The 26,308-nt window shown below is 37.3% G+C and overlaps 2 protein-coding genes across 24 annotated transcripts in view; both read right to left on the minus strand.

The window, feature by feature from the left end:
- LOC123519901 (F-BAR domain only protein 2-like) overlaps positions 1 to 8,746 on the minus strand; it is a 104,068-nt gene extending 95,322 nt beyond the window's left edge. For 8 of the 15 annotated variants that reach the window (XM_045281560.1, XM_045281554.1, XM_045281558.1 and 5 more), the window contains exons 1-3: positions 7,133 to 7,279; positions 1,908 to 1,999; positions 385 to 601 (exon numbers count right to left, since the gene is read on the minus strand). In XM_045281560.1, coding sequence (XP_045137495.1) covers positions 385 to 601; positions 1,908 to 1,999; positions 7,133 to 7,264 — 441 coding nt within the window. In that variant the 5' untranslated portion in view covers positions 7,265 to 7,279. Of the gene's footprint in view, positions 1 to 384; positions 602 to 1,907; positions 2,000 to 7,132; positions 7,280 to 8,602 lie in introns of those variants that run through there. The other 7 variants (XM_045281559.1, XM_045281563.1, XM_045281561.1 and 4 more) reach the window with 2 other exon arrangements.
- A 6,596-nt stretch (positions 8,747 to 15,342) lies between these two features.
- LOC123519903 (serine/threonine-protein kinase Tao-like) overlaps positions 15,343 to 26,308 on the minus strand; it is a 65,560-nt gene continuing 54,594 nt past the window's right edge. For all 9 annotated transcript variants that reach the window (XM_045281571.1, XM_045281575.1, XM_045281574.1 and 6 more), the window contains one exon: positions 15,343 to 15,539. In XM_045281571.1, the coding sequence (XP_045137506.1) occupies positions 15,443 to 15,539 (97 nt within the window). In that variant the 3' untranslated portion in view covers positions 15,343 to 15,442. The remainder of the gene's footprint in view (positions 15,540 to 26,308) is intronic.

Here is a 26,308-nt window from a genome sequence, read left to right on the forward strand (position 1 = left end):
CCAATTTATATATAAACAGAAAAAAGACAAAGACGGAGGCTAAAAAGATGAGAGGTTAGGAGGGGAAGCTACATCTCTAATTCATCAATTCTTGGTAAGACAAATTTTTATAACTGTATAGTTAAATAGTAATTATATACCTCTTTTATTTCAACACTGTGTGTTGAATAAGGTGGTTTAAATGTTCTAATTTTTTTTTGCATTTTTAGAAGAGAATAAGTTACCATAAAGGGGGAAAGGGAGAGGGGAGGTTAAGGGTCTCACAGACAAACCACTTTCAGTAATGAACAATACACAGTAACAGGCATCCCCTCATCCCTGAAGTGTCCATTATTGCAAGGCACCACTTTATCTGTATCAAAATTCATGGTAAAGAACACTTACCACTTTATGCTTCTTGTGCAGTTCATCATTATACTTGACTACTTCCTTGACTAACTCCTGAACTCGCTGGACGGTGGTTGAATGAATCGAGGAGAGCTTTTCTGATGACTGTCGTAAAACCCCAAATATTGGAGCATAGGTTCCTTTCTCTGTATTGCTATTGGCTTTGTTTGCTAATTTTACCAGTGACTTTGAGTACGTCTCATCTATTGACCATCTGAAAAGAAAAATCCACAGATTGGTTATAGGGTAATCAGAAGAATAGCAAATGCACCATTACAGTACCCTTTCAACTATCTACACTTTTTCAATAATATCCACACTTACAGCATCTCAGCTTTATTTGGGGACGTACCACATCTCCTATATCACATTTCCTACAGGACATATCAACAAATTTAGCAGTTTTATAGTGACATATTTCCTACAGAGATCCTGCAGGGATACAAATGTAGGAAATATGCTGGGTATTAAGTTGCTGTGTAGGAAATGTGCTGGATACTTATTTGTGTAGGTAATATGACCACCTATGTATAGGACCACCTATGTGTAGGACATGTGGCAGTACTCCAATTATTGTAGGTTTGTAGAAGTGACTCCTATAGTTATATTGTCATATATACTACAAACATTACATATGATCATAGGCAAGAGAATATTGATATATATAAGAGAAAACTGTAGAAACTGGAAAGCACATTAACTGAAATGGAACTTTTTAATTTTCATTAAAATGGCTAAAACATTTTACAATGGCACTTTTTAAATAAAAAACCTCCAGCCTATCATCAATATCAGTATGACAGAAAATTGGAGCTTGTTGCAAGGTTTTCATCATCTGCTGCTGACACAAGGATAGTTATGCAGTTTACACAGGTGAACCATGTCAGTAGGGCAGAAGAACAAGTGTCCTTTCCCTTCTCCTTAGACAGATGCTGCACTGAAATGTGGGAGGATATATAGTGGAATCTAGTGAGCCAGACACACCAAACACAGAGACTCCCGGCTATAGAAGTGTGCCTACAACATGTAGGAAATGTGACAATACTGACTATTGTGTGGAGATATGCTGTATCCTTGAAGGATATGTAACAGAACAGATTTTTGAGTATAAGAAATGTCACTACTCTGAAATAGCTAAAGTTGTATGATATGTGACCTGTAGGGTACTCAGTTTTTGTTTGGAAATGTGCTGTTTTTCTGTGGGAAATATAACCACCTATGTGTAGTACATGTGACAGTACTCAAGTTATAGTAGATTTGTTGTAGAGATGACTATGCCCCCCCCACCCTTCATTACAGTATTCTGGCAAACTCAAGTAACTAATGTAGTGGATGCATACAAGACAGAATATTATAAAATCAATAGCCTTTCTAGAATTTTCTCATGAAAATAAAATCAACTTTTCAATAAAGGTTTCCTATTGAAACTCATCACAAGAAAGAAATCCTACTGAAAAATGCAGCTTCTTTCAGTTTTTCATATTACTTTATGTGATACACTCTGAATGGACATTTCTCACCTTTCTTTGAAAAATTCTGCCAACTCTTTACTAGCAGTTTGGCCCTGCTTCATATTTTGATACAAAACATTCCACCCATTGTGTTCTTCTCCCTGTCAGGAAAGAAAGGAAAAAATCAAATATGCTATTCAATAAATACAAACACCATTGTTGCAGAGAGAGAGAGAGAGAGAGAGAGAGAGAGAGAGAGAGAGAGAGAGAGAGAGAGAGAGAGAGAGAGAGAGAGAGAGAGAGAGAGAGAGAGAGAGAGAGAGAGAGAGAGAGAGAGAGAGAGAGAGAGAGAGAGAGAATTTCACTATCACCACATAACAGAATATCACATAAGAGGGTGATGATTGTTTTCAGAATTTTATGGACAGTATTTTCAGATGAACCATGAATCTATAAATATACAAAAATAAAGAAAGAAAGAAAATAAATAAGAAATATAAATCATTAAAATAAACAAAATAAATAAACCTAGGAAAAAAAAACTCAACCAGAGTACACTTTTCTCACAATCCTTCAGATAACATTCAGCACATGTACCTAAAAAAAGCAGCACTATCTCCACATGTCACCACCACAACTGATCATTATCTCTTTTGTCATATCATAGCTGCTCATACATCTCCACCATTCACCACCACAACTACACAATGGGGAGATGACATGAGCAGTGCAGACTCAGGGAAAGGTGTGCGAAAGGCTTATATTCAGAAATTTTTTCCTTTCACCATAACTATTTTCAAAGATCACAAATAATTATCCAAGTTTTCAAGTGTGTTTCTTTTTTTTATCAATGTAAAGCCTCATTAATCTGTCAATAGAACCATAAAAAACATCCTTAAAAACCTGTGCAGCTTCAACTAGAACCTTTTGAAAATAGTGAAGTGCAGTGCAGAAGTGTGTCAGAATGAGGTCCAATGTGGTAAAGAGGAATGTAACCAACAAACAGAAGAAGTGCATGATGTCAGGCAAGAATGACAAGCTAATAAGGTGAGTGCAATAATCTTCTGACAGGTGGCACATACAGATCCAATAATTTCTACAGGACAAAAAAAAAGGTAATAATAATAATAATAATAATAATAAAAAAAAAAAAAAAAAAAACACTGAATCCAAAAAGCACAAATAATACATACACCTCATCTCTAAAAGTGGACATCAGTAGTAAAGTTTCATAAAATACAGGTAACCCCCGTTTAAGGAAGGTTCACACAACGAAATTTCGCTACAACGAACATTTTATTTTATTACCATCTGCTCGTTTAACGAACACCAAACCCGCTTTAACAAAATTTTATCCAGGTAATTTTTTCCAAGTTTGAAAGCCCAGCCGTATCACGCAAGCCAAAAGGCTTTTGAATACACCAGCGCCTCTCGTTGACAAAACGCACACCACTCACTCCCCCTAGTTCAAAACAATAACAGCGTCAGCAGCAGCTCGTCTTTCCTCGCTCTACATACCACCAAAACACCCTGCAATGTTGCCTAGCGTTGCTAAGAAGACCAGGAAGTCTCTTACTCTCGAAGTTAAGCTGTATATTGTTCACAGACACGAGAGAACCGAGAAAACTAATAGCATTGCTTCCCACCATGGCTTGACTCCATCTACTGTCTACCATTTTCAAGTCAGCAGACTCTATTAAGAAGGCTGGTGAGATCATATCTTCCTTGCAAGCTAAAAGAACCACCTGAACTCGTGACTCTACAATGGATAAAATGGAAAGCCTTGTGGAAATGTGGTACCTACATAAGTTTTGTATGCAGTACAATGATGCGCCATTTGTTTACATTCCACAGGTTGCCAGCTAGCGTATTTCCCGCTCCACTCTCCCTCCCTTTATAAATTTAAGATCATCAACATTATAAAGTTACTTACATACATACATTAGTGTACATTATAATGACTTAGTCTTAAATTAAACTGCTTAAATGTTTAACTTCATAATTTTTACTTTCATTAAATCTTTTACTGTACTATGATGCACTCTCACTTTGTTTACTCTCAATGGAACCTCAAGTCAGGAGTTAAACTTGTTATGATTGGTTCATTTAACAAAAATTCTCTTAACAAAGAATTTTTTTAGGAACGTAACCCCTTCGTTAAGCGGGGGTTGCCTGTACATACTATGTAAGTGTGACTGCCCCATTGTCTTAAATCGCATTACATACATATCAAGGTACAGTCAACTCTTGATTAACGCGAGTTTGAATAACACGATTTTGATTTAATGCAACTTGATATTAAAGGAGATATGATTAAATAACATGATTTATTTAATCTAACGTGGGTTAACTCAACGATGTCATTTTCACCCATGTTGCTTCTGGGAGGGAACCGCACTAGGCCAGGATGTCATGTTGGATACCATTAGAGGTAATAAAATGAGAATGTGTGCTTTTATTGTTTCCATAACCCAGCTTGTATTAATATTTTTCTATAATGCTTGAGAAAAAAAATCCCCAAAATTGGAAGACTTTCCCAGTGGCCAGGAAAATAGCCTCTCTATTACCACTATTTTCTATGGAAAACTAAGTTTAAATTATGCAATTTTGAATAACACAACATGTCCAGGAACACAGCCCTCATGTTAATCGAAAGTTGACTACCTATTTTAAACTGCAAGATTAGGATTCATTAGTAGCAATGACAATATGTCCTGAAAATCTAACTTCCATTGTAAAAAACTCGGGTTTATAAAGCTTCTCACCAACTAATATAATGAATACAAAGCTTTCTTGTAGCATATGTGTTGGCAGACCAACTTCACAATGCCAAGGCTTCAGTTCACTAATCACCAGTGTACAATAAAGGCTCACTTAATATTTTCAGGGGATTGAATATGATACCTCTTTACCATCACTATACCTGTATCTAAATTCCATCAAGAAACTAAGCAAAATACAGTCAGTCTCTCAGCAGCCACTACTGAGGATGCCATGATCTACTTTGTACAATTATGAAAGGTGCACCTCAGGTGAGAAGATGTAACATTTGGTCTGATTTAGTTCTGAAATATGATCCAGGCCTACAAGATCCTGCACAGCCCAGATTTCATCAACAACTTTCAGCTTTTCAACCTTAGACCAAAAGAGCTTCCCATATCCAAACTATGACTGACAATGATTATCACTGAAATCAATTAATTGAATGAACTTATATCTAACATAAGCTATCCCCTCTAATGAGAATGCTGATGTCATTTCAACATGATCCCTGGTTCCAACAGACTAGCGTACCTACACACCTGTGCTAACCTAGTATCTCACAGGCAACTTCTCCAACTTCTCCAACTGGCTTGACCAGCCAGAGTGAATGATTAGGCCAATCTGATGAGTAACCCAGGGAAGGCAGTTCCCATGACTAGGATAATGTTTAGTTAGTTAAACTTGATTAATCCTAGTACATATCTCACAAGCAATTTCCTGATTGCTTGACTAACTAGAGTAACAGGATAGCAGGTAAGCTGGCACAAAACAGTCTGATGATTAATGTAAGGCTTCATTAATTGGACAGTAAATACTGTAATACATTTTACTGCCTTATTTACTTTTATCCCTACCTACAGGCTACAACCCCTTTTTCCCACCACGTTCCCAAGCTTGCTAAGCATTACAAACTTTCAAATAAATACGATGTACTGTAAAACACTACTGGTTCATCAAATATTCACACAAACCACCTGGCTAATAAGGTAATATTTACCAAGACCCTTAAGTCATAAAAACAAAAGTCAAATCTAAGAGTATGTATACTAAATAAAGAGCAACAAGAGAAAAAAAACATGAAAGATGCAAAGAAACAGTAACTAAAGCTTTCTTTTAAAAAAATTTAGGGGAGAAAACACAGAATAAACCTAAACAATAACAACAGAAATCAATCAGTTGTGCAGGGCATACGCTGGGGGGCACGTCACTTTGCCTACCCTATGGCACCACTCCAGGCAGTCACACCTCGTGAGTCTCCATGCAGGCTCCTTTCTCGTGCCAAGTAACTCCCAGCAAGAGGCATCAACTTGCCACAGCCATGAGTTCTGTGGATGTCACCTTGGCCTCCTCCATGCTGGGTTATCCCTTTTGGAGATAACCTGACATGTAGGATCAGCTTCTGGGTAGTGTACCACATGCCCATATAGTTGTAGTTGGCATTGACGGACTATGCTGGTAATTGGCCTCAAATCAGTCTCATGGAGCAATCGCTGATTTGACACAAAGTCATACCAGCAGTACCCCATAATCATGCGAAGGCATCTAGTACCAAAGACATCAATTTGCCTCTTCAGATTGGTGTTCTGCATCCATGTCGTACAACCATTGAGTAAGACAACGATCACCAGCAACTTGAAGATCCAAATCTTCATCTGTCTGCACAGGTATCAACAACGCCAAATACTTGAGTTTAGCGAGTCCATAATACCGTGAGCTAGGCCAATCCGTTGTACAACTTCCTGGCTCGACCCACTGTCATTATGCACTACACTACCAAGGTATGTGAAATTTTCCAAGATCTTAATGTCCTCAACACACGTATGGACAGACTGTACTGTTTCATCCAGTAAGCCTCCAAACACCTGAACCTTGGTCTTGGATCAGGAAACTTAAGAGTCCCAAAGGCTTTGCCTCCTCATGCAGTGCCTCTAGAGCCATTACCAGAACCTCCAGTGACTCAGCAAAGATTACTGCATCATCAGCAAAAACAAGATCTATAATCTCAGTATTGTCAACAGATCAGGGAGGCAGTGGCATAGTGGATAAGGTGGTGAGCGTGGGATCAAGCAGACGTCCACGCATAGGTTCGAATCCCATCACATGCTATCTTGAAACTATGACATTTGTTGAATGGTTTAAAGTTACCTACATGTCACCATGATACCCAGATTCTAGATGGTTACACCAAAGATGCACTTGTGTGGTGATATGGGCCCTAATATGGGTACCACTATAAATAAAACTGCCTGCGCCACTAATGGGCGGAAGCTGAAAAGGACTTCCTACATACTTTTCAAGTGTGTCTACAAGTGCTATAAGCCATAACATAAAAAAATAAATAAATGATAAATAAAAAAAATAAATAAGGAAAAAAAAAAAAAAAGCTCCACAATACTTTGGTCTACAACTCTGCCTAGTACCCAGTCCATGCAAGTGTTGAAAAGTGATGAAGCAAGCACACATCCCTGTCTCACTCCCGTATTCACAGGGAAAAAGCTGGACACGCCCCCTCCACACTTCACAGCACTCACAGTCCCAGAGTAGAGGCCAGTTAATAGGCCAATAATTCTTGTAGGAATTCCGCAGAGATGCAGAAGATCCCAGAGTGTCTCTCGAGGCACTGAATCAAATGCCTTCTTGAGATCGACACAGACTGTAAGCATCCCTTGTTGAAACTCACATCAGCACTCCATCAGTATGTGAAGCGCTAGGATCCGGTCAGTTGTTGACTTACCTGACTATTCAAAAAAACACAAAATAGGGAGATAATAGACATACATATAAAAGTATGCAAGAATAAAGGACTCAAATCAGATTAGGAAACTAGACATGAGAAAACATTAAACCAACCTCACTAATAAAAAGATACAGTAAAGGTTCAGTATAACTCTGGTGCTTTATTTTTTTCACTATTTTCATCCAGACCTTCACAATACCCATTATAGACATATAACGTGATAGTATAAAGTCAGAAAAATGCCACCAACCCTCTATCCCCAACAAGCTTGGGGACCTAAAGGAATGTGGGGGTTTTCAGGTGGGATGAGACGAAAAGAAGCATTTTCCAAGGGAACAAATTAACATAATCACCTAAAACACAGCAAAATACAGGGTTTAGGTTAGATTATGTAACGTACGGTAGTGAATTTTTTCCAGTCAGTGATTTTTTTTTCTGACATGGTATGAAATTTTTTCTGGATTGCTTGGTATCATTATTGCAGAATTTGCTTTTTTGGTGTAAATGGATGTGTTGCAAGTGAATCTGGTCGCATACTGCTGTGTTCAGGTGATTCAGATAATCCATCCCCATGGAAATTACAACTCGTTTTCGTCTCACCCCACCCGAAAACCCCACATTCCCAAAGGTCCCCAAGCTTGTTGGGAGTAGACAGTGAGTGGCATTTTTCCGCCACTTTATATTATCAAATTATATGTATACAATAGGTTTTGCTAAGGTCTGGAAGAAAGTAATCGAAAAATAATGTGCAAGAGTTATAGTGTTATAATGAACCTTTACCAAAGATACAAATTAAACTAAGCACGGAAAATCATGAAACTTACCGAGGAGCAAGAAAACAGCAAATGTACCTAAGTAATGAGAAAAGAAGGAAAACACGAGACAAGTAAGGTATAACAGATAGATATAAACCAAACAAATACAAAACTGAATAAATAATTCCGAAATAAAAGGCTGGAGAAAACATAAAGCCAACCTAAATAACGAACACACGAAATTACTCGAAACTAACCGTTATAGGATTAATAAACGGATTAAGAAAACGAAGGGGAGAAAACACCAAAACCGGGCAATGAAGGAAAAAGGGAGAGGGAGAGAAGGCAATAATGGGTGAAGGGGGGCGGAGAGGAAATGCGAGTTAAGGATGTGGGTGGATCAGCTGATGGCCGCCCCTCGTCACTATGCCTCGCCCCTTACCATGTTTCCACCACACTATCCCCGCCCTCCCTCATGCATGCCCCAGCCTTAAGTAAATGAGTCGTACCCAGAAATAGTCACAAAAGTCGACAGCCATGGCGGTAACAAATCCTAGTCGTTGGTAACTCCACACTCCCTCATCATGACAACAACACGCAATATGGCGCCGCCGCACTACCCCTCACGGCCTCTACTCTTACTGTCTATTATCGCTATTACGCCGCTATGGTTGGAATTTATGGTATACAGTATTTCAGAAAAAAATATCATGCAGTTTTCTCCAATGAAATTTTGGATCGTGGGGGTATTGTAGGTTTTGTGTTATTGAGGTCTGACGGTTTTGCTTGCTAGGTCGGTAGTACTATTGTTTCACCCGCCAATGTTCGAATGTTATTCTGTGCACTTTTTTTTTTTTTTTATTGGTAAAGATAACAAAGTAAAAAATAACGTTGTCGAACTCTTCCTGCTGCTACAACAACTACTACTACTACCGGCACTACTTCTATACTACTACTACTACTACTACTGTTGTTGTTGCTGCTGCTGCTATTTCTACTACTGCTGCTGCTGCTGCTGCTGCTACTTCTATTATGTAACTCCTACTATTACTACTGTAGCTTACTACTATTACTGCTACTACTATTACTGCTACTACTATTACTACTACTACTACTACTACTATCAACAACAACAACTACTACTACTACTCCTACTAGTTAACTAAAAAATCTCCAAGTTTATAATACTTTCCATATCAGCAAACCTAAAACAATATATTAGTACCATAATTCACCAAACATCAGTTGTTTTCAACTTTTTCCTTATTGTTTACATAAAATATTTGATTTAATGCAAATAAATAGAGCAAAATCAATATGCATATAGAAAATACCACCAGCATGCTCCTAAACCTGCTAATAAAAGCATCATACAATTCTTTACTGTATCAACAATTCTTTTTCACTACTTGCTATGGTTGCTCATGTGTATATCGTCACTCAAAGAGAAGCAGATGCTGTACTTGTATGCATAATTGTCAACTATCTATCTCTGCTACTATATTTCAACACCTCATTAACATTTTCACATTTTCTTTTCCTTCCTCTTTTTGTATGTGCTGCTGATGCTTATGAACCCACCAACTGATAAATGCACTATTAAAACAATGGGAATTCAATATAGCTTTAATTGTCACTAAACTACAAAACTTTACATCCCCACAGATTCACACCTCAATGCAAAACTAAAATGATTCCGCATGTTTGAAATTAATCATTCAGTAATTGAGGACATCCATAATGCTCTACACACTGAGCGCTAGGTGAGGTGTATGGCTGTGTGGGAAGCTTCACGAGTTTTAGAAATAGTAAATTTCGCAAGGGAGGTTAAATGGGAGGGAATTCTTGTACTGAAGATGATTATAGATTTACTCTTTTCATATTCATGCATTGTAGTGTTATATCCAATAAAATGTAATGAATAAAGATCATCTCAATCATGGAGAGAATTAAGAGCTGAGAATTTCAAATCAACAAAATAAGTACAAGAAATTATCCTCCTTATTTAATATGTAACTATCCATTACCCATCTGCTGAAGTATCCCCCCATATAAAAACATGACAATTTGGTGAAGTGGCAGTATGGATGTTTCACAGCTACAAAATACTGAGATGATGCAACAGTTCATAAAAGCACATCAGCTGAGGTCAGCAGATGCAGGAAAATTGAAGATGACTCAGATTAATATAACATACAATTATGTACATCTGTACAATATAGCTGGAACAGTAAAAATAACACTTAGATTTGGAAGCATCATGTATTTCCTTATATACAGACACAAAATTTTTTTCAACATTACAAACACAGAGACCCATACAAAAATGCATCCTCACTTGTCTGAACTGCAACGTGAAATTCATTCATATCGATGCAAGGGGCATCCACCGGACACTACGCATGAGCACCAAACATCACGGAGGGTGGTACTTCCACTGGTGCCCCGGTCTTGGAGGGCAACGTGATTGCACTTTTAATGACAGCTACAACTAGATAAATCATCACATAGCTTCAATGAAGAAACAAACTGCCCATGAGGTAGTATACAGTCAGATGCCATGTTCACCGAAGTGGGTGGTAAATGCAATCTTGATATGCCTGGATCATACCACATGTTTGTAATGCCGTAAATACTTATGATCTTTTTTTAATTACCTGGAATTTCTAAACAGAGGAGGGTTAAGTGACATGAATGATTCTACAACATGAAAGAGGGCCGAAAGCAGGAAGAAAAATTAAAATAATACAAAATATATACAGAAAAGATTGCAGAAGATAGTTCCTAAAAACAGGAAAAGGGATATAAAAAGGCTTTTACAGATAAAACAGGCACAGCAAGGAAGGATCTAAAGGTTCCATTGGAAATATGTACACAATGGGTCAACATAAAATTATAAAAATTCAAAGATTTCACATAAATGATTTGCAAAGAGAATATGTTAATTACACAAAATATTACAAAATATGCAATGAAACAATAAAAAAATACATAAAAAATACAACATGCCAAGCTTGAGCTAACAGTCAATCAATTCTCAATAGAATGATATGAAAAGAAAAAAAAATGAATAAAAATTGTGATAAATGACAAATTGTAAATACATAACTAATAAAGCAAAATAAAATAAAAAAATGAAGTTCAATATGACATGGGCCACTGAGAGAGGTAGATCTAGGGAAATACCTAGCCACAACAAAAATTACACTGAACACTAAAGATGATCCTACAGCTGAGACCTGTTACTGAGAAGGGAGTGCATGTTGGAATACAATATTACCTCACCAATGAGGAGAAATCTGGAGACTGCCCTAGACAACACATCTGTTTGGTAGATCTGGTGTTACAATGTGATTATCTACCAGTCAATGTGGTAGACATTTCACAAGGCATGCTCATCAAATCCTATAACAGTGTAGATTTCAGTATTGAACTAAATATAATTTTCCTTCCATGAATAAGCTAGACCTAATAGGTGGTGGGATACCTCAGTGATTGCAATAAGTTAATAACATACAAGGTGTATATATACAATTTTCTCCATGAAATGAAAAATGTAAATGAAAATGGAAATGATTATAATAATAATAATGATAATAATAACAATAATAATAATAATAATAATAATAATAATAATAATAATAATAATAATAATAATAATAATAATAATAACCAATAAAAGTAAATAATAATATTGACATTCACTTTTAATTGCCATACAAAGGTGAGGCAAGGGTCGAATGGGGAAACATGTGGAATGCGGCATCCAAGAAAAACAATGCATCCTTTCACTCAGATACCGAGACAGTTATCCATGACTAAAGTTTATGGAGGAACACATGGATGCAGTATGTGTTAGAGGAAAGTTTACACATGGCCTGCCACTATCAACAGAACCAATGACAAAGAAGATAAAGATATTAAATATTTAAGAAAGTAAAATAATCTTTACCTTATATGAAACATGACCAAGATATGGCTGGATCATATCCAATGATCAATATCACTTATTATCACAAATATTAATAATGATAATTACATTGAAGAAAACGAAGAGAAACTCTGTACAAGTAACTGTATAAAAAATGACTGGTACAAATTTGTCATGAAAAAAGGAGAAAAAAAAAAAAATCATACAAAGCTATAAAGCATTAGAAAAGTATACCAATGATATTATACAAATGACAAAATAACTGACAAATCATATTAAACATGGTACAGAAAGAAATAACATCACGTGTACAAAAGATAACATATACATTATAATGTACAAGTAATAAAGGGCATGACAGAGATGAAATGATTCATTTGGGGCAAGATACAGCAAGAATGGACCAAGATGCATCCCATGTGAGATTGTATACACCCAGTCCATGACCCAGAAACATCTTAGCAGCTAATTAAACATTTTGTCTCATTAAGCTCAAAGTAACAAGTCTAACTAGATTGTAATACAATAAATACCAATGGTTGACTGATAGTTATGATTAACACCCATTTTTATTTCTATAATCATTGTGGATTATATATATATGCAATAAAAAAAAGAATAACCATCACTGCCATATATAATCTCAAACATCCACACATACACTCCACAGTTTGTCTTTCACACAAAGACTAACTAACAATTCAATGTTTGAGACTTAATACTGATCTCTCATTTTGTCAATTTAACCACTCAATTCCACAGTACTGCAACACTCATATATTGCTTAGCTGAAAGATCTACATGGATGCAACTAGCTTAATTTTGAAGCAATGTACTGATTTGTTCTGTCTTATCAGCAGTTACCAAAGATTCATTTAACTGTGTTTATTATCTGTTGGTGGATACCCTTCACAAGTCTTGACTTCATAAACTTGAGCATTAAAACACTGGTAAATCAACTCCAAGTAGAACTACATAAAAGTTAATATAAAACAATAACAAAAAATACATAAATAACTCACACATTAAAAGGCTGGAATGATGTATCATACAAACAACTAGCCTTGGCCTACTTCAAGGCTGAGAATGTTTTGTGATGAAGCCGACCAGGACTCATGGTGGATGAAACCAATGATGCTGCTGGGTCAGAGAGTTAAGATTTCAGGCAATATAATAAAGTGACATATGGTCAAATGGCAACTGGGTCAAAATTGAAGTTCTGTGTGGCAAAGAGAAGAATGAAAACTCGTGAGCTGGAGTACTTTAGCTTCTTTTTCTAAATTAGGATGTTGGTTTGGAAACGTCAATACTCATTTTCCCTGAATAATGCTTATTTATCACATTCTAGCTCCTGTAGTATTGATACAAGTGAAAATCACTACAAGTTAAAATGACAAATTAAATTTTCTAGGTTGGGAAAACAAAAAAATCACATTTATACCTCTTACTGCCACACAAAAATACTTCACATAAAATATTTCAGAACTTTTAATGATCTCTGCTGTGTGCATTAAAGCAAAGATTGAATTAGAACCAGATATTCTATCAAATTAATTTACTCTAAAAGCATTGACTGGCCATAAAATTTACATGTTTGCAGACTATAAAAAGATCATGCACACCATCTTTTTTTGGCATAACAGATGTTTGAGAAATGCAATTAGACTTTCTAGTCCCCAAATATTTGTGATTAAGTCAGCAACTAAAAGCCATACAAGTAGAGGATGATGAGAATGATAAAAATGAAACAGATATAACAAGAGAAGACAATGCCTATTCTGATTTAAATAATAAGACAGTGAATTGAAATATACAATTATTCAACTACTAATGAAACTATATATATATATATATATATATATATATATATATATATATATATATATATATATATATATATATATATATATATAGATAGATAGATAGATATAGATATATTGTTGCCGTCATTGACTAGGGAAAGCTTCCTGGCAACAGCTAGTACTTCTACTGAATCAACCAGTTCCATGATGATAAATAAAATATATTACATATATATATATATATATATATATATATATATATATATATATATATATATATATATATATATATATATATATATATATATATATATATATATATATATATATATATATATATATATATATATATATATATATATATATATATATATATATATATATATATATATATATATATATATATATATATATATATATATATATATATATATATATATATATATATATATATATATATATATATATATATATATATATATATATATATATATATATAGGCTGATAATGGCTGACCATGTCACAAATAACAATATAATCACATGGTTCACATGTAAAATCATTTGAGACAAGACCAGAGATTAATGAGCAGTAGATGGAAATTATCAGTATGGCAATGTTAAAACATGAGCCTTCCTGGTTTACAATTACTGGCTCCATTTCTCTTACATAACTTGATGATATTGAGCAAAGAAAGTTCTCTACTGTCAACTGATACCATCACCTTGCTTTTACTTATGTGGAAAAGGAAATAATATTACAGAAAAATTAAGCAAGCCTAGGTCTTAAAAGATTAACGCTGTTTTTTTTTTTTGGTTCATTATAAAATTTTCATGCTTGTCTGAGTTTAGCATCAAGTAATCTATAAAAAGGTGAATCTGTGCTTGCAGTGATGAACATCAGAACTCTATGGTCATTAGTGTCTGTGTTTCACTGATCTGTATTGAAGTTCCGGGCAGCAAACTTAGAACAGCAGTGCCCAAATTACTATTAATGACAAGATCAACATGTATGAAGTGAGCAGAAAATGTAAGAGGAAGATAATTTGTCAACTAGTATCTTTTCCTTACAAGAAAATTAACCTTGATTTGACACCTTCCACTTACTGATCCCTATAGGGTTTAAACTAGTAGTCAGCAATGTCTACAGCAGTTATTGGACAGATACATACACTAATTTATTAAATAACAAATTCTGACAAGCATTATAGCTTCAAGTACGGAATTCTGATTATTTATCTATCTTGCAAGCAGCAGTCCTTTCAACTAGATGCAAGTGTCATAACCAGTCTTGCTTACAGAAGAAATGCCAATCCAACTTGTTTTTACAATGGGAAGGAAATCTAAAGCACACTGGCATCGAGGCCACACGAGCACCTTTGTAGCCCGGGCATCTATGGAAATTTCCTGGTCACACATAGACCAGATTTAGCAATTCTTAACCATTATCTGGATATACAGCAAATAAATATTAGGTGACAATGGTATTTCATAAATAAGGCTAATTAAATATTTTAAAAAGTTTCAAATTTATATTCATACCTGGAAAATAATACAGCCTATAAGAACAACTTGTCAAATATTTTCAAGTTCCTACACTAGCTAAAAATCAACCAGTTACTCAAAATGCTGGAGGGATAAGGAAAGCATGGATGCAGTCACACAGAATTCGTCCGGCCATCGCTCGGTTGATGATTCCACAAGTTGAAGGGTACTGGAGAGGAGAGAGAGAGAGAGAAAAAAAAAAAAAAAAAAAACATTAATATAAATATCAAGTAAATGCATATCTATGAAAATACTTGCAGTTTCTGTACATAATTAATCTTGCCTTATTAAATCTACAAAGCATCCATAAGTATACACTTATATATATATATATATATATATATATATATATATATATATATATATATATATATATATATATATGCACACTGGAGACTCAATACTTGAACGTCTAAATAGTCAAACTTTTCAATAGTCGAATGCAAAAGTTCGACTTAATACTAAAAAAAATACAGAATAGTCAAACGTCCGTCCACGTGGCTGTAAACAAAAAAGGCCTCATCCTTCCCGCCGCCCCACGTTTCCCACCAGTCCACCGCAGCCAGTTGATCCTTCACTATCATAAGAATAACATTGTCCAGCGCTTTCATCCTTCCCGACACCCCACGCGCCCCACCGCAGCCAGTTGATCCTTCGCTGTCGTAAGAATAACATTGTCCTGCATTTTCATTCTTCCCGCCGCCCCACGCGCCCCACCGGTCCACCGCAGCCAGTTGATTCTTCGCTGTCGTAAAAATAACATTGTCCTGTGCTTTCATCTTTCCCACCGCCCCACGCGCCCCACCGCAACCAATTGATTCTTCACTGTCATATAAATAACATTCTCCAGCACTTTCATCATTCCCGCTGCCCCACGCTCCCCACTGGTCCACCGCAGCCAGTTGATCCTTCACTGTCATAAAAATAACACTGTCCTGCGCTTTCATCCTTCCCACCACCCCATACGCCCCACCGGTCCACTGCAGCCAGTTGATCCTTCGTTATTGTAAGAATAACATTGTCCTGCGCTTTTTTTTTTTTTTTTTTAGAAGCTTACAATGGCACCGAAGAAGCTTGTTAGTGGTGAGAATAAGCCTACAAGAAAGAATGTAGTGACAACCATCGAAAGGAAAAAGGAGGTTATTGATAAATACAAAAAAAAAAAAAAAAAAAAAAAAAAAAAAAAAAAAAATTGCAGCTGGGTAGTAATGGCTAAATCTACAGCAGCCACAATACTGAAGAAGACAGAGCTCATTAAAAGAGCTGATGTGACTATTGGTATGAAAAGGCAATTTAAGCAACCTGCGGCAGTGGAAAAAATGGAAAAATTGTTGATTGGATAAACCAAAGGCAGATAGATGGCTGGTGATTCTTTGTCAGAGGGCATAATCTGTGTGAAAGCTAGGCTGCAGCATCGTGATCTTATTTCTGATACTACATCTGACTCCAATGATGATTTTAAAGCAAGTAAAGGGTGGTTTGTGAATTTCAAGAAAAGAACTGGAATTCATTCTGTTGTGACGCACGGCAAGTCCTGACAGAGTTGCCGCTGAGTAATTTGTGCCTAAATTTAAGAAATTTGTGAATAAGGAGTGTTTAAGCCTACAACAGATCTTTAATTGTGATGAAACTGGCCTGCTTTGGAAAAAAAAGAAAAACTACCAAACATGATCTATATAACAATGGAAGAGAAGTAAGTGTTTTTGCCAGGACATAAACCCATGAAAGACAGGCTAACCCTGCTTCTGTGCACCAATGCTAGAAGCGACTGCAAAATCAAACCGCTGCTTTTTTCAAAACTTGGGTTTGGCAATGGTTGGAACGAATTACCTGATTTATAGGTATCAACAGTTGAACTTTTTAATACTCGAATGGCCATTTGGAACGAATTAAGTTTGAGTATTGAGTCTCCACTGTGTGTATATATATATATATATATATATATATATATATATATATATATATATATATATATATATATATATATATATATATATATATATATATATATACACACACACACACACCTTACCTTGGAACAAAGAAGAGAAAGAGGAGATTTAATACAGGTTTATAAACTGTTGAATGGTTTGGATGAAGTGGATAATGAGCAAATGATGTTGAGAGAAGAAAATTTAGATCAAACTACGAGATCGCATAGTAAAAAGATAGCCAAGGGAATATGCTTGAAGGATGTGAAGAAATATAGTTTCCCACAGAGATGTGTGGAGGTGTGGAATAGTTTGAGTGAGGAGGTGGTGTCAGCGAGGAGTGTGCATAGTTTTAAAGGAAAGTTAGATGTGTGTAGATATGGAGACAGGGCCACACAAGTATGATACCCAGGCCCTGTAAAATTACAACTAGGTGAACTAGGTGAATACACACACAAGCCTGGGGAGATAGATTCCTGAATCTAATGATAGATAATAAGATGGTCCAAAGAGTAAAGGAAAACACAAGATTCAGAGGAAACGATGAGTCATCGAGATTGGCCCTAGTTTTTACAAGGGGTATACAAATGAACGATGATATAAGATATAAGTGCCCATTGGGAAAGAGTGACCATGTAATATTAGAAATGGATATAGAAGAGGGAAAGGAAGATAGAGATGAATCATACAAAGGAGACAAATTAAATTACAGAAAGGCTGATATTGAGAACCTCAAGAGCCATTTTAATAACCTAAACTGGGAGGAGATGGAAAACTCAGAGATGGTGCAAGAGAAGTATAACTTATTTTTGGAAATATACAAAACAGGAGTCAGGGAATATGTCCCAAAATATAGACCTAAAGAAGAAGGAAAGAAAGATTGATTTAATGCAAGGTGTGCTAGGACAAAGGAGAAGATATGGAGCATGGAAAAGATGGAGAATAAACAGAAATCCAGAAAATAAGGAAAACTTCAAAACAGCAAGAAATGAATATGCTAAGGTGAGAAAGGAAGAAGAAAGGAACTATGAAAAGGACATTGTCGAAAAATGTAAGGAACAACCGAAATTGTTCTACAGATTCATAAATGGAAAAATAAGACAAAAAGAAACAATAGAAAGGTTAAAAGGAGAGAACGGGATGGTGGAAGACCCAAAAAGTATGGCAGAACTGTTAAATAGTAAATTTCAGGAGGTCTTTACTAAGGAATCCAAATTTGAAAGACCACAGGGTAATAGAGAGACTGTCCATATGAAAGAGATTAAAGTAACCAAGCTTGAAATAAAAGAGTTGATGACGGAATTAGATGAGGAGAAGGCAATGGGACCGGATGAAGTCTCAGGCAGAATACTGAAAGAATGTAGGAAGAACTAGCAAGTCCTATATACAACATCATAAAATGCTCAATAGAAAATGGAACAGTACCAGTAGAATGGAAAAGAGCTGAGGTGGTTCCCATATATAAGAGCGAAGGAAGGAAGAACCTTTAAATTACAGACCGGTATCACTAACTAGTGTAATATGCAAGATGTGTGAAAGAGTAATAAAGAAACAATGGATTGAGTTTCTTGAAGACAACAAATTATTATCAAATAGCCAATTTGGTTTTAGAAAAGGTCGGTCGTGTAACAAATTTATTGAGTTTCTACTCTAGAATAGTTGATAGGGTACAAGAGAGAGAGAGATGGATTGACTGTATTTATTTAGATTTAAAAAAGGCATTTGATAAAGTGCCAAATGAAAGATTACTATGGAAGTTAGAGAAGGGTGGCTTAAAAGGAACCACATTGAGATGGATGGAAAATTACTTGAGGGGAAGAGAAATAAGGATGGTAGTTAAAGATATGAAGTCCAAGTGGAGAGCAGCAGAAAGCGGAGTGCCACAGGGGTCAGTATTGACGCCAATACTTTTTCTCATATATATATATAAACGACATGCCAGAGGGAGTGAACAGCTACATAAATCTGTTTGCGAATGATGCAAAACTGTGCAGATATAAAGCAAAAAAAGGATTGTGAAATACTGCAGGAAGACCTAAATAAGATCTGGGAATGGAGTAAAATGTGGGAAATGGAATTCAATGTGGACAAAAGCCATGTCATGGAAATGGGAAAGAGTGAAAGACGACCAGTGGGAATCTATAAGATGGGAGATGGAGTAGAACTAGAAAAAGTAAAAAAGGAAAAGGACTTGGGAGTGATGATGGTAGAAAACAATCAACCGGTAAGCCATATTGATAGAATTTTCACATATAACTTGCTAAGGAATATTGGATTAGCATTTCACTACATGGACAAAAAAATGATGAAGAAATTGATAAGTACTATAATAAGACCCAGATTGGAATATGCAGGATTTGTGTGGACCCCCATAAAAAGAAACATAAGGAAGTTAGAGAGACTACAAAAAATGGCTACAAGAATGGTTCCAGAATTTGAAGGGATGACATATGAGGAGAGACTAAAGGCTATTGATCTACCAATCCTGGAACAGAGAAGGGAGAGAGGGGATCTGATACAAGTTTATAAATTGAATAACGGAATGGATGAAGTGGATAATAAGAAACTGATCCTGAGAGAAGAATATGACATTAGAAGCACAAGATCGCATAGTAAAAAACTGAGGAAGGGAAGATGTCTGAGAGATATTAAAAAATATAGTTTCCCACAAAGATGTGTTGAGACTTGGAACAGTTTGAGTGAGGAAGTGGTGCCAGCAAAGTATGCATAGCTTTAAAGAAAAATTGGATAAGTGTAGAAATGGAGACGGGGCCACACGAGCGTAAAGCCCAGGCCCTGTAAAACTACAACTAGGTAAACTAGGTAAATACACTCTCACTCTCACACACACACACACACACACACACACACACACACACACACAGTCAACTCTCGATTTGAGTAATGCAATTTTGATTTAATGTGACTTGATATTTAAGGAGATACGATTAAGCCTATCCAGGCAGCAGGGCAGATGAATGTACTACCAAATAAAAAATCATCTATATATAGACTCTATTGACTTTCATCAATACATCTATATTTAGTTTCCCAGCAAATGGGTACTCTAAATTGACATCTATATATAGACTCACAAAACTGAACAAACAATTGAATCTATATATAGACTCTGCTGCAAAACTGAACAAGTGACATCTATATATAGACTCTGCCACAAAACTGAACAAACAATTGAATCTACATATGTGTTGTTTGTGTTTGATTGGTGATACTATATGTCAATATATTTGTATGAATGTTTGGAGTTACCCACATCCTGGACTTGTGACCTGGATGTAATTTACTTCCACATTTCTTCGTATTTTTCACATATGTATTTATTTTGTACCTACTAATTTTTAGGCAATGTAGCTGGCGTGTGATACAGTTCTTTGTCCTTGACATGATAAGATAATAATAAAAAGTGGAAAAAATGCAAAAATTTTTCAGTATTAGCTTATGTGCATGACACATCCACCATCAACAAAAGCACAAGCGGTGACCGGCTTTGAGAGGCCATGCTGACCTGTACTTGGGTATTTGAGATGCTAGATAATTATTTATTTTATGAATTTTGTTACTTGTAAGAAATTGTCTATATACAGACCACGCTACAACTTTGTGCAGTAAAATCAGAACAAACGTCTATATATAGACGATCCGACAAAAATCTTTTTCAAAACATCTATATATAGATCCTCCACCAGCAAAGGGTTAAATAATATGATTTATCCAATTTAACGCAGGTTAACTTGACTCTATGATGTCATGCACACCCACAATGCTTCTGGGGGGGCAACTGCACTGAGATGCTCTCGGCTGGATTCTTAAACAATACCTTCCACCTTCATCAGTTGAAGATACTATCTGGGAGAAATTGGTATTCTTAAGAGCAACACTGCCTTCCTGCAGCTCAGGAAGGCAACAATCAGGCAGGATTTATCTTCCCAGCAAAGGTGAACCAAGACCCGTCTTCATCATTACCTTCACATAAAATACCGGGAAAAAAACACCCCTGTCAAAAATGCAAAAAAAATTTTTTTTTCCTTATAAAAGCATATTTCTTTGTGTTATTTTGAGTACAACGATGTAGTTTTCAACATGTTATGACCTTTGAGAGCAAAGTTATTGCATATAAAAAAATTCTCCCCGAACCCATGACAGAATCCGCCGCTAAGAAATACCCCACAAGCTCCGATAACAGCGCTCTCTCTCTCTCTCTCTCTCTCTCTCTCTCTCTCTCTCTCTCTCCTTTCGGGCATTTGAATTTGATGTAAAAGTAGGAACTTTTGCACTTTCATGTCAAGAAAATGCACACTCAGATATATGAAATGATGTGCAAAACAGGAAAAGAAAAAGAAACCACATATTACAAGTATTGTAGATTTCTATAATAACTGAAATCTGGCAACTCTTATTAGCAATGGGATTCACGTGACTTGGCCGACAAGCACAGTCCTGTAGAGGCAACCATGGGTGACACACCAGTGTACGTGAGGAGGTTTATGAATGTCGCTGTGAAGGTTGGTCTCTGTCTCCCAGATCACTATCAGAATCACTACTGTAGTCTTCACTTTCTTGTCTCAATAAAAAAAATCAAGTCTTAATTTTCATCACTGTCCTCAATGTCACTACCGAGTAACACTGACATAACACTCGGAGTACCGTTTCCTCCCTCCAGATTACAGGGGTTGCCAGATGTCACCTCAAAATGGGAAAAGATGACCTATTGTGTGGGAACATATGTCTCAAGGCTCGAGGAGGCGAGTGAGAAAAGATGCCAGATACCTCCACTTGCCCCAGGACCAATAGTGAGGGGAAGAGATTCAAACATTTAGCGCGGGAAAATCATGATTCCCAGAACGATCCCCGCCTCTCCACACGTGATGCTACAATCATCTCAAAACGATCACCATACGTTAAGGGTTAAGTAGTTTAATTTAAGACTAAGTCATTATAATGTACACTAATGTATGTATGTAACTTTATAATGTTGATGCTCTTAAATTTATGAAGGAAGGGAGAGTGGAGCAGGAAAGACGCTAGCTGGTAAACTGTGCAATGTAAACAAAGGGCGCATCATTGTACCGCATACAAAACTTATGTACCACATTTCCACAAGGCTTTTCATTTTATCCATTGCAGTCATGAGTTTTAACTTGCAAGGAAGATACGGTCTCACCAGCCTTCTTAATAGAGTCTGCTGACTTGAAAATAGTAGGCAGTAGATAGAGTCAAGCCATGGTGGCGAGCAACGCTATTAGTTTTCTCGCCTCTCTCGTGTTTGTGAATAATATCCAGCTTCACTTCGAGGGTAAGAGACTTCCTGGTCTTCTTAGCAAGGCTAAGCGACATTGCAGAGTTGGTTGCAGAGCTGTTTGGTGGCATGTTGAGCGAGGGAAGATGAGCTGCTGCTGGACGCTGTTATTGTTTTGAATTAAGAGCGGGGAAGGGTAGGGTAGTGAGTGGTGCACGTTTTGTCCACGAGGCACTGGTGTATTGAAAAGCCTGTCAGCTTACGTGATACGGCGGGGCTTTCAAACTTGGAAAAAATTACCTGGATAAAATTTTGTTAAAGCAAGTTTGGTGTTCATTATACGAGCAGATGGTAGTAAAAGGAAACGTTCGTTTTAGCGAAATTTCATTGTGTGAACGTTTGTTAAGTGGGGCTTGCCTATATATACAGTCATTTTTTTTTTTTTTTTTTTTTTTTTTTTACGTAGGGAAGAGGGCCAGCCAAGGGCAAAAGAAAGAAAGTTAGAAAAGCCCACTTGAGCGCTGGCTCTCCAAAGACTTCAAAAAGTGCCAAAACCGTCAGCCAGAATTAGGGGAGCAAATGCCTCGATACCTCCCTCTTAAAAGAAGACAAGTTGTAGGAATTCGGAAATACAGATGCAGGGAGGGAGTTCCAGAGTTTACCAGTGAAAGGGATGAATGATTGAGCATACTGGTTAACTCTTGCATTAGAGAGTTGGACAGAATAAGGATGAGAGGAAGAAGAAAGCCTTGTGCAGCGTGGCCGCAGGAGGAGGGAGGCATGCAGTTAGCAAGATCAGTAGAACAGTTACCATGAAAATAGCGATAAAATATAGAAAGGGATGCAACATTTCGGCGGTGAGAAAGAGACTGAAGACAGTTAGTCAGAGGAGGGAGTTGATGAGACGAAGAGCTTTCGATTCCACCCTATCAAGCAAAGCTGTGTGACTGGAACCCCCAAACATGCGAAGAGTACTCCATACAGGGACGGATAAGGCCCTTATACAGAGTAAGCAGTTGGAGGGCGAGAAAACTGTCGGAGACGCCTCAGAACACCTAATTTCATAGAAGCTGTTTTAGCAAGAGATGAGATGTGAAGTTTCCAGTTAAGATTATGAGCAAAGGACAGACCGAGGATATTCATTGTGGAAGAGGGAGACAGTTGAGTGTCATTGAAGAAGAGGGATAGTTGTCTGGAAGGTTGTGTCGAGTTGATAGATGGAGGAATTGAGTTTTGAGGCATTGAAAACTACTAGATTTTCTCTGCCCCAATCGGAAATCTTAGAAAGATCGGAAGTCAGGCGTTCCGTGGCGTCCCGCGTGATCTGTTGATTTCCTGAAGGGTTGGACGTCTCTGAAAGAACGTGGAAAGATGTAGGGTGGTATCATCAGCGTAGGAGTGGATAGGGCAAGAAGTTTGGTTAAGAAGGTCATTAATGAATAATAGAAAGAGAGTGGGTGACAGGACAGAACCCTGAGGAACACCACTATTAATAGGTTTAGGAGAAGAACAGTAGCCGTCTACCACAGCAGCAATAGAGCGGTCGGAAAGGAAACTTGAGATAAAGTTGCAGAGAAGGATAGAAGCCGTAGGAGGGCAGTTTTGAAATCAAAGCTTTATGCCAGACTCTATCAAAAGCTTTTGATATGTCTAACGCAACAGCAAAAGTTTCACCGAAATCTCTAAAAGAGGATGACCAAGACTCAGTAAGGAAAGCCAGAAGATCACCAGTAGAGCGACCTTGACGGAAGCCATACTGGCGATCAGACAGAAGATTGTGAAGTGACAGATGTTTGAGAATCTTCCTATTCAGGATAGATTCAAAAACTTTAGACAAGCAAGAGATTAAAGCTATAGGACGGTAGTTTGAGGGGTTAGAACGGTCACCCTTTTAGGAACAGGCTGAATGTAGGCGAACTTCCAGCAGGAAGGAAAGGTAGAAGTCGATAGACAAAGTTGGAAGAGTTTGGCCAGGCAAGGTGCAAGCACAGAAGCACAGTTTTTGAGAACAATAGGAGGGACCCCATCAGGTCCATAAGCCTTCCGAGGGTTTAGGCCAGCAAGGGCATGGAAAACATCATTACGAAGAATTTTGATTGTAGACATGAAATAGTCAGAGGGAGGAGGAGAGGGAGGACAAGCCCAGAATCGTCCAAGGTGGAGTTGTGAGCAAAGGTTTGAGAAAAGAGTTCAGCTTTAGAGACAGAAGAGATGGCAGTGGTGCCATCAGGATGAAATAAAGGAGGAAAGATGAAGAAGTGAAGTTATTTGAGATGTTTTTGGCTAGATGCCAGAAGTCACGAGGAGAGTTTGAGTTTGAAAGATTTTGACATTTCCTATTTATGAAAGAGTGTTTGGCAAGTTGAAGAACAGACTTGGCATGATTCCGGCAGAGATATAAAGTGCATGAGATTCAGGAGATGGAAGGCTCAAGTACCTTTTGTGGGCAACCTCTATCATGTATAGCACGAGAACAGGCTGAGTTAAACCAAGGTTTAGAAGGTTTAGGTTGAGAAAAGAATGAGGAATGTACGCCTCCATGCCAGATACTAACACCTCTGTTATGCGTTCAGCACAAAGAGATGGGTCTCTGACACGGAAGCAATAATCATTCCAGGAAAATCAGCATAATACCTCCTCAGGTCCCCCAACTGGCAGAGGCAAACGCCAGAGGCACCTTCGCTTTGGGGATCCTGCGGAGGGATTGGAAAAATAGGACAAGATACAGAAATGAGATTGTGATCGGAGGAGCCCAACGGAGATGAAAGGGTGACAGCATAAGCAGAAGGGTTAGAGGTGAGGAAGAGATCAAGAATGTTGGGCGTGTCTCCAAGACGGTCAGGAATACGAGTAGGGTGTTGCACCAGTTGCTCTAGGTCATGGAGGATAGCAAAGTTGAAGGCTAGTTCACCAGGGTGGTCAGTGAAGGAGAGGAAAGCCAAAGCTGGTGGTGAACATTGAAATCTCCAAGAATGGAAATCTCAGCGAAAGGGTAGAGGGACAGAATGTGCTCCACTTTAGAAGTTAAGTAGTCGAAGAAATTACTATAGTCAGAAGAGTTAGGGAGAGATAAACAGCACAGATGAATTTAGTTTGAGAGTGACTGTTAAGTCGTAGCCAGATGGTGGAAAATTCGGAAGACTCAAGAGCGTGGGCACGAGAGCAAGTTAAGTCGTTGCGTACATAGACGCAACATCCAGCTTTGGAATGAAAATGAGAATAGAGAAAGTAGGAGGGAACAGAGAAGGGCTACTGTCAGTTGCCTCAGACAGCTGTGTTTCGGTGAGGAAAAGAAGATGAGGTTTAGTAGAGGAGAGGTGGTGTTCCACAGATTGAAAATTAGATCTAAGACCGCGAATGTTGCAGAAGTTAATGTAGAAAAAGTTGAGGGAGGTGTCAAGGCATTTGTGGTCTTCAACAGGAGAGGTGTCCGACCTGGGGACATTTTGGTCCCTCCCAGAGGGGACTCCGAGGCATTGTTTATTTTGGGTCCCATTTTTCTTTTAAATTTTGATTTGGAGTGAAGGGTGTATGTGTGGTAAGTGCATGTAGTTTTGTGTGAAGAAGGAGAGCTGTCTTTTGAGGGTAGGCTGTGACTACCCCCTTCAGTTGTGAGACACAAAGGGAAACATTCAACGAGATCACAACTAGCTTTAATGGAAGGTTCACAGTACCTCCTGAACTAGTGCTATTAGATCTACGACAGTTACGTTCCTGACCTCATCGTGCACGGCGAGATTAGTGTTGGGC

The sequence above is a fragment of the Portunus trituberculatus genome, chromosome 46 (assembly GCF_017591435.1).
Source record: "Portunus trituberculatus isolate SZX2019 chromosome 46, ASM1759143v1, whole genome shotgun sequence".
Classification (NCBI taxonomy): Eukaryota; Metazoa; Arthropoda; class Malacostraca; order Decapoda; family Portunidae; genus Portunus; species Portunus trituberculatus.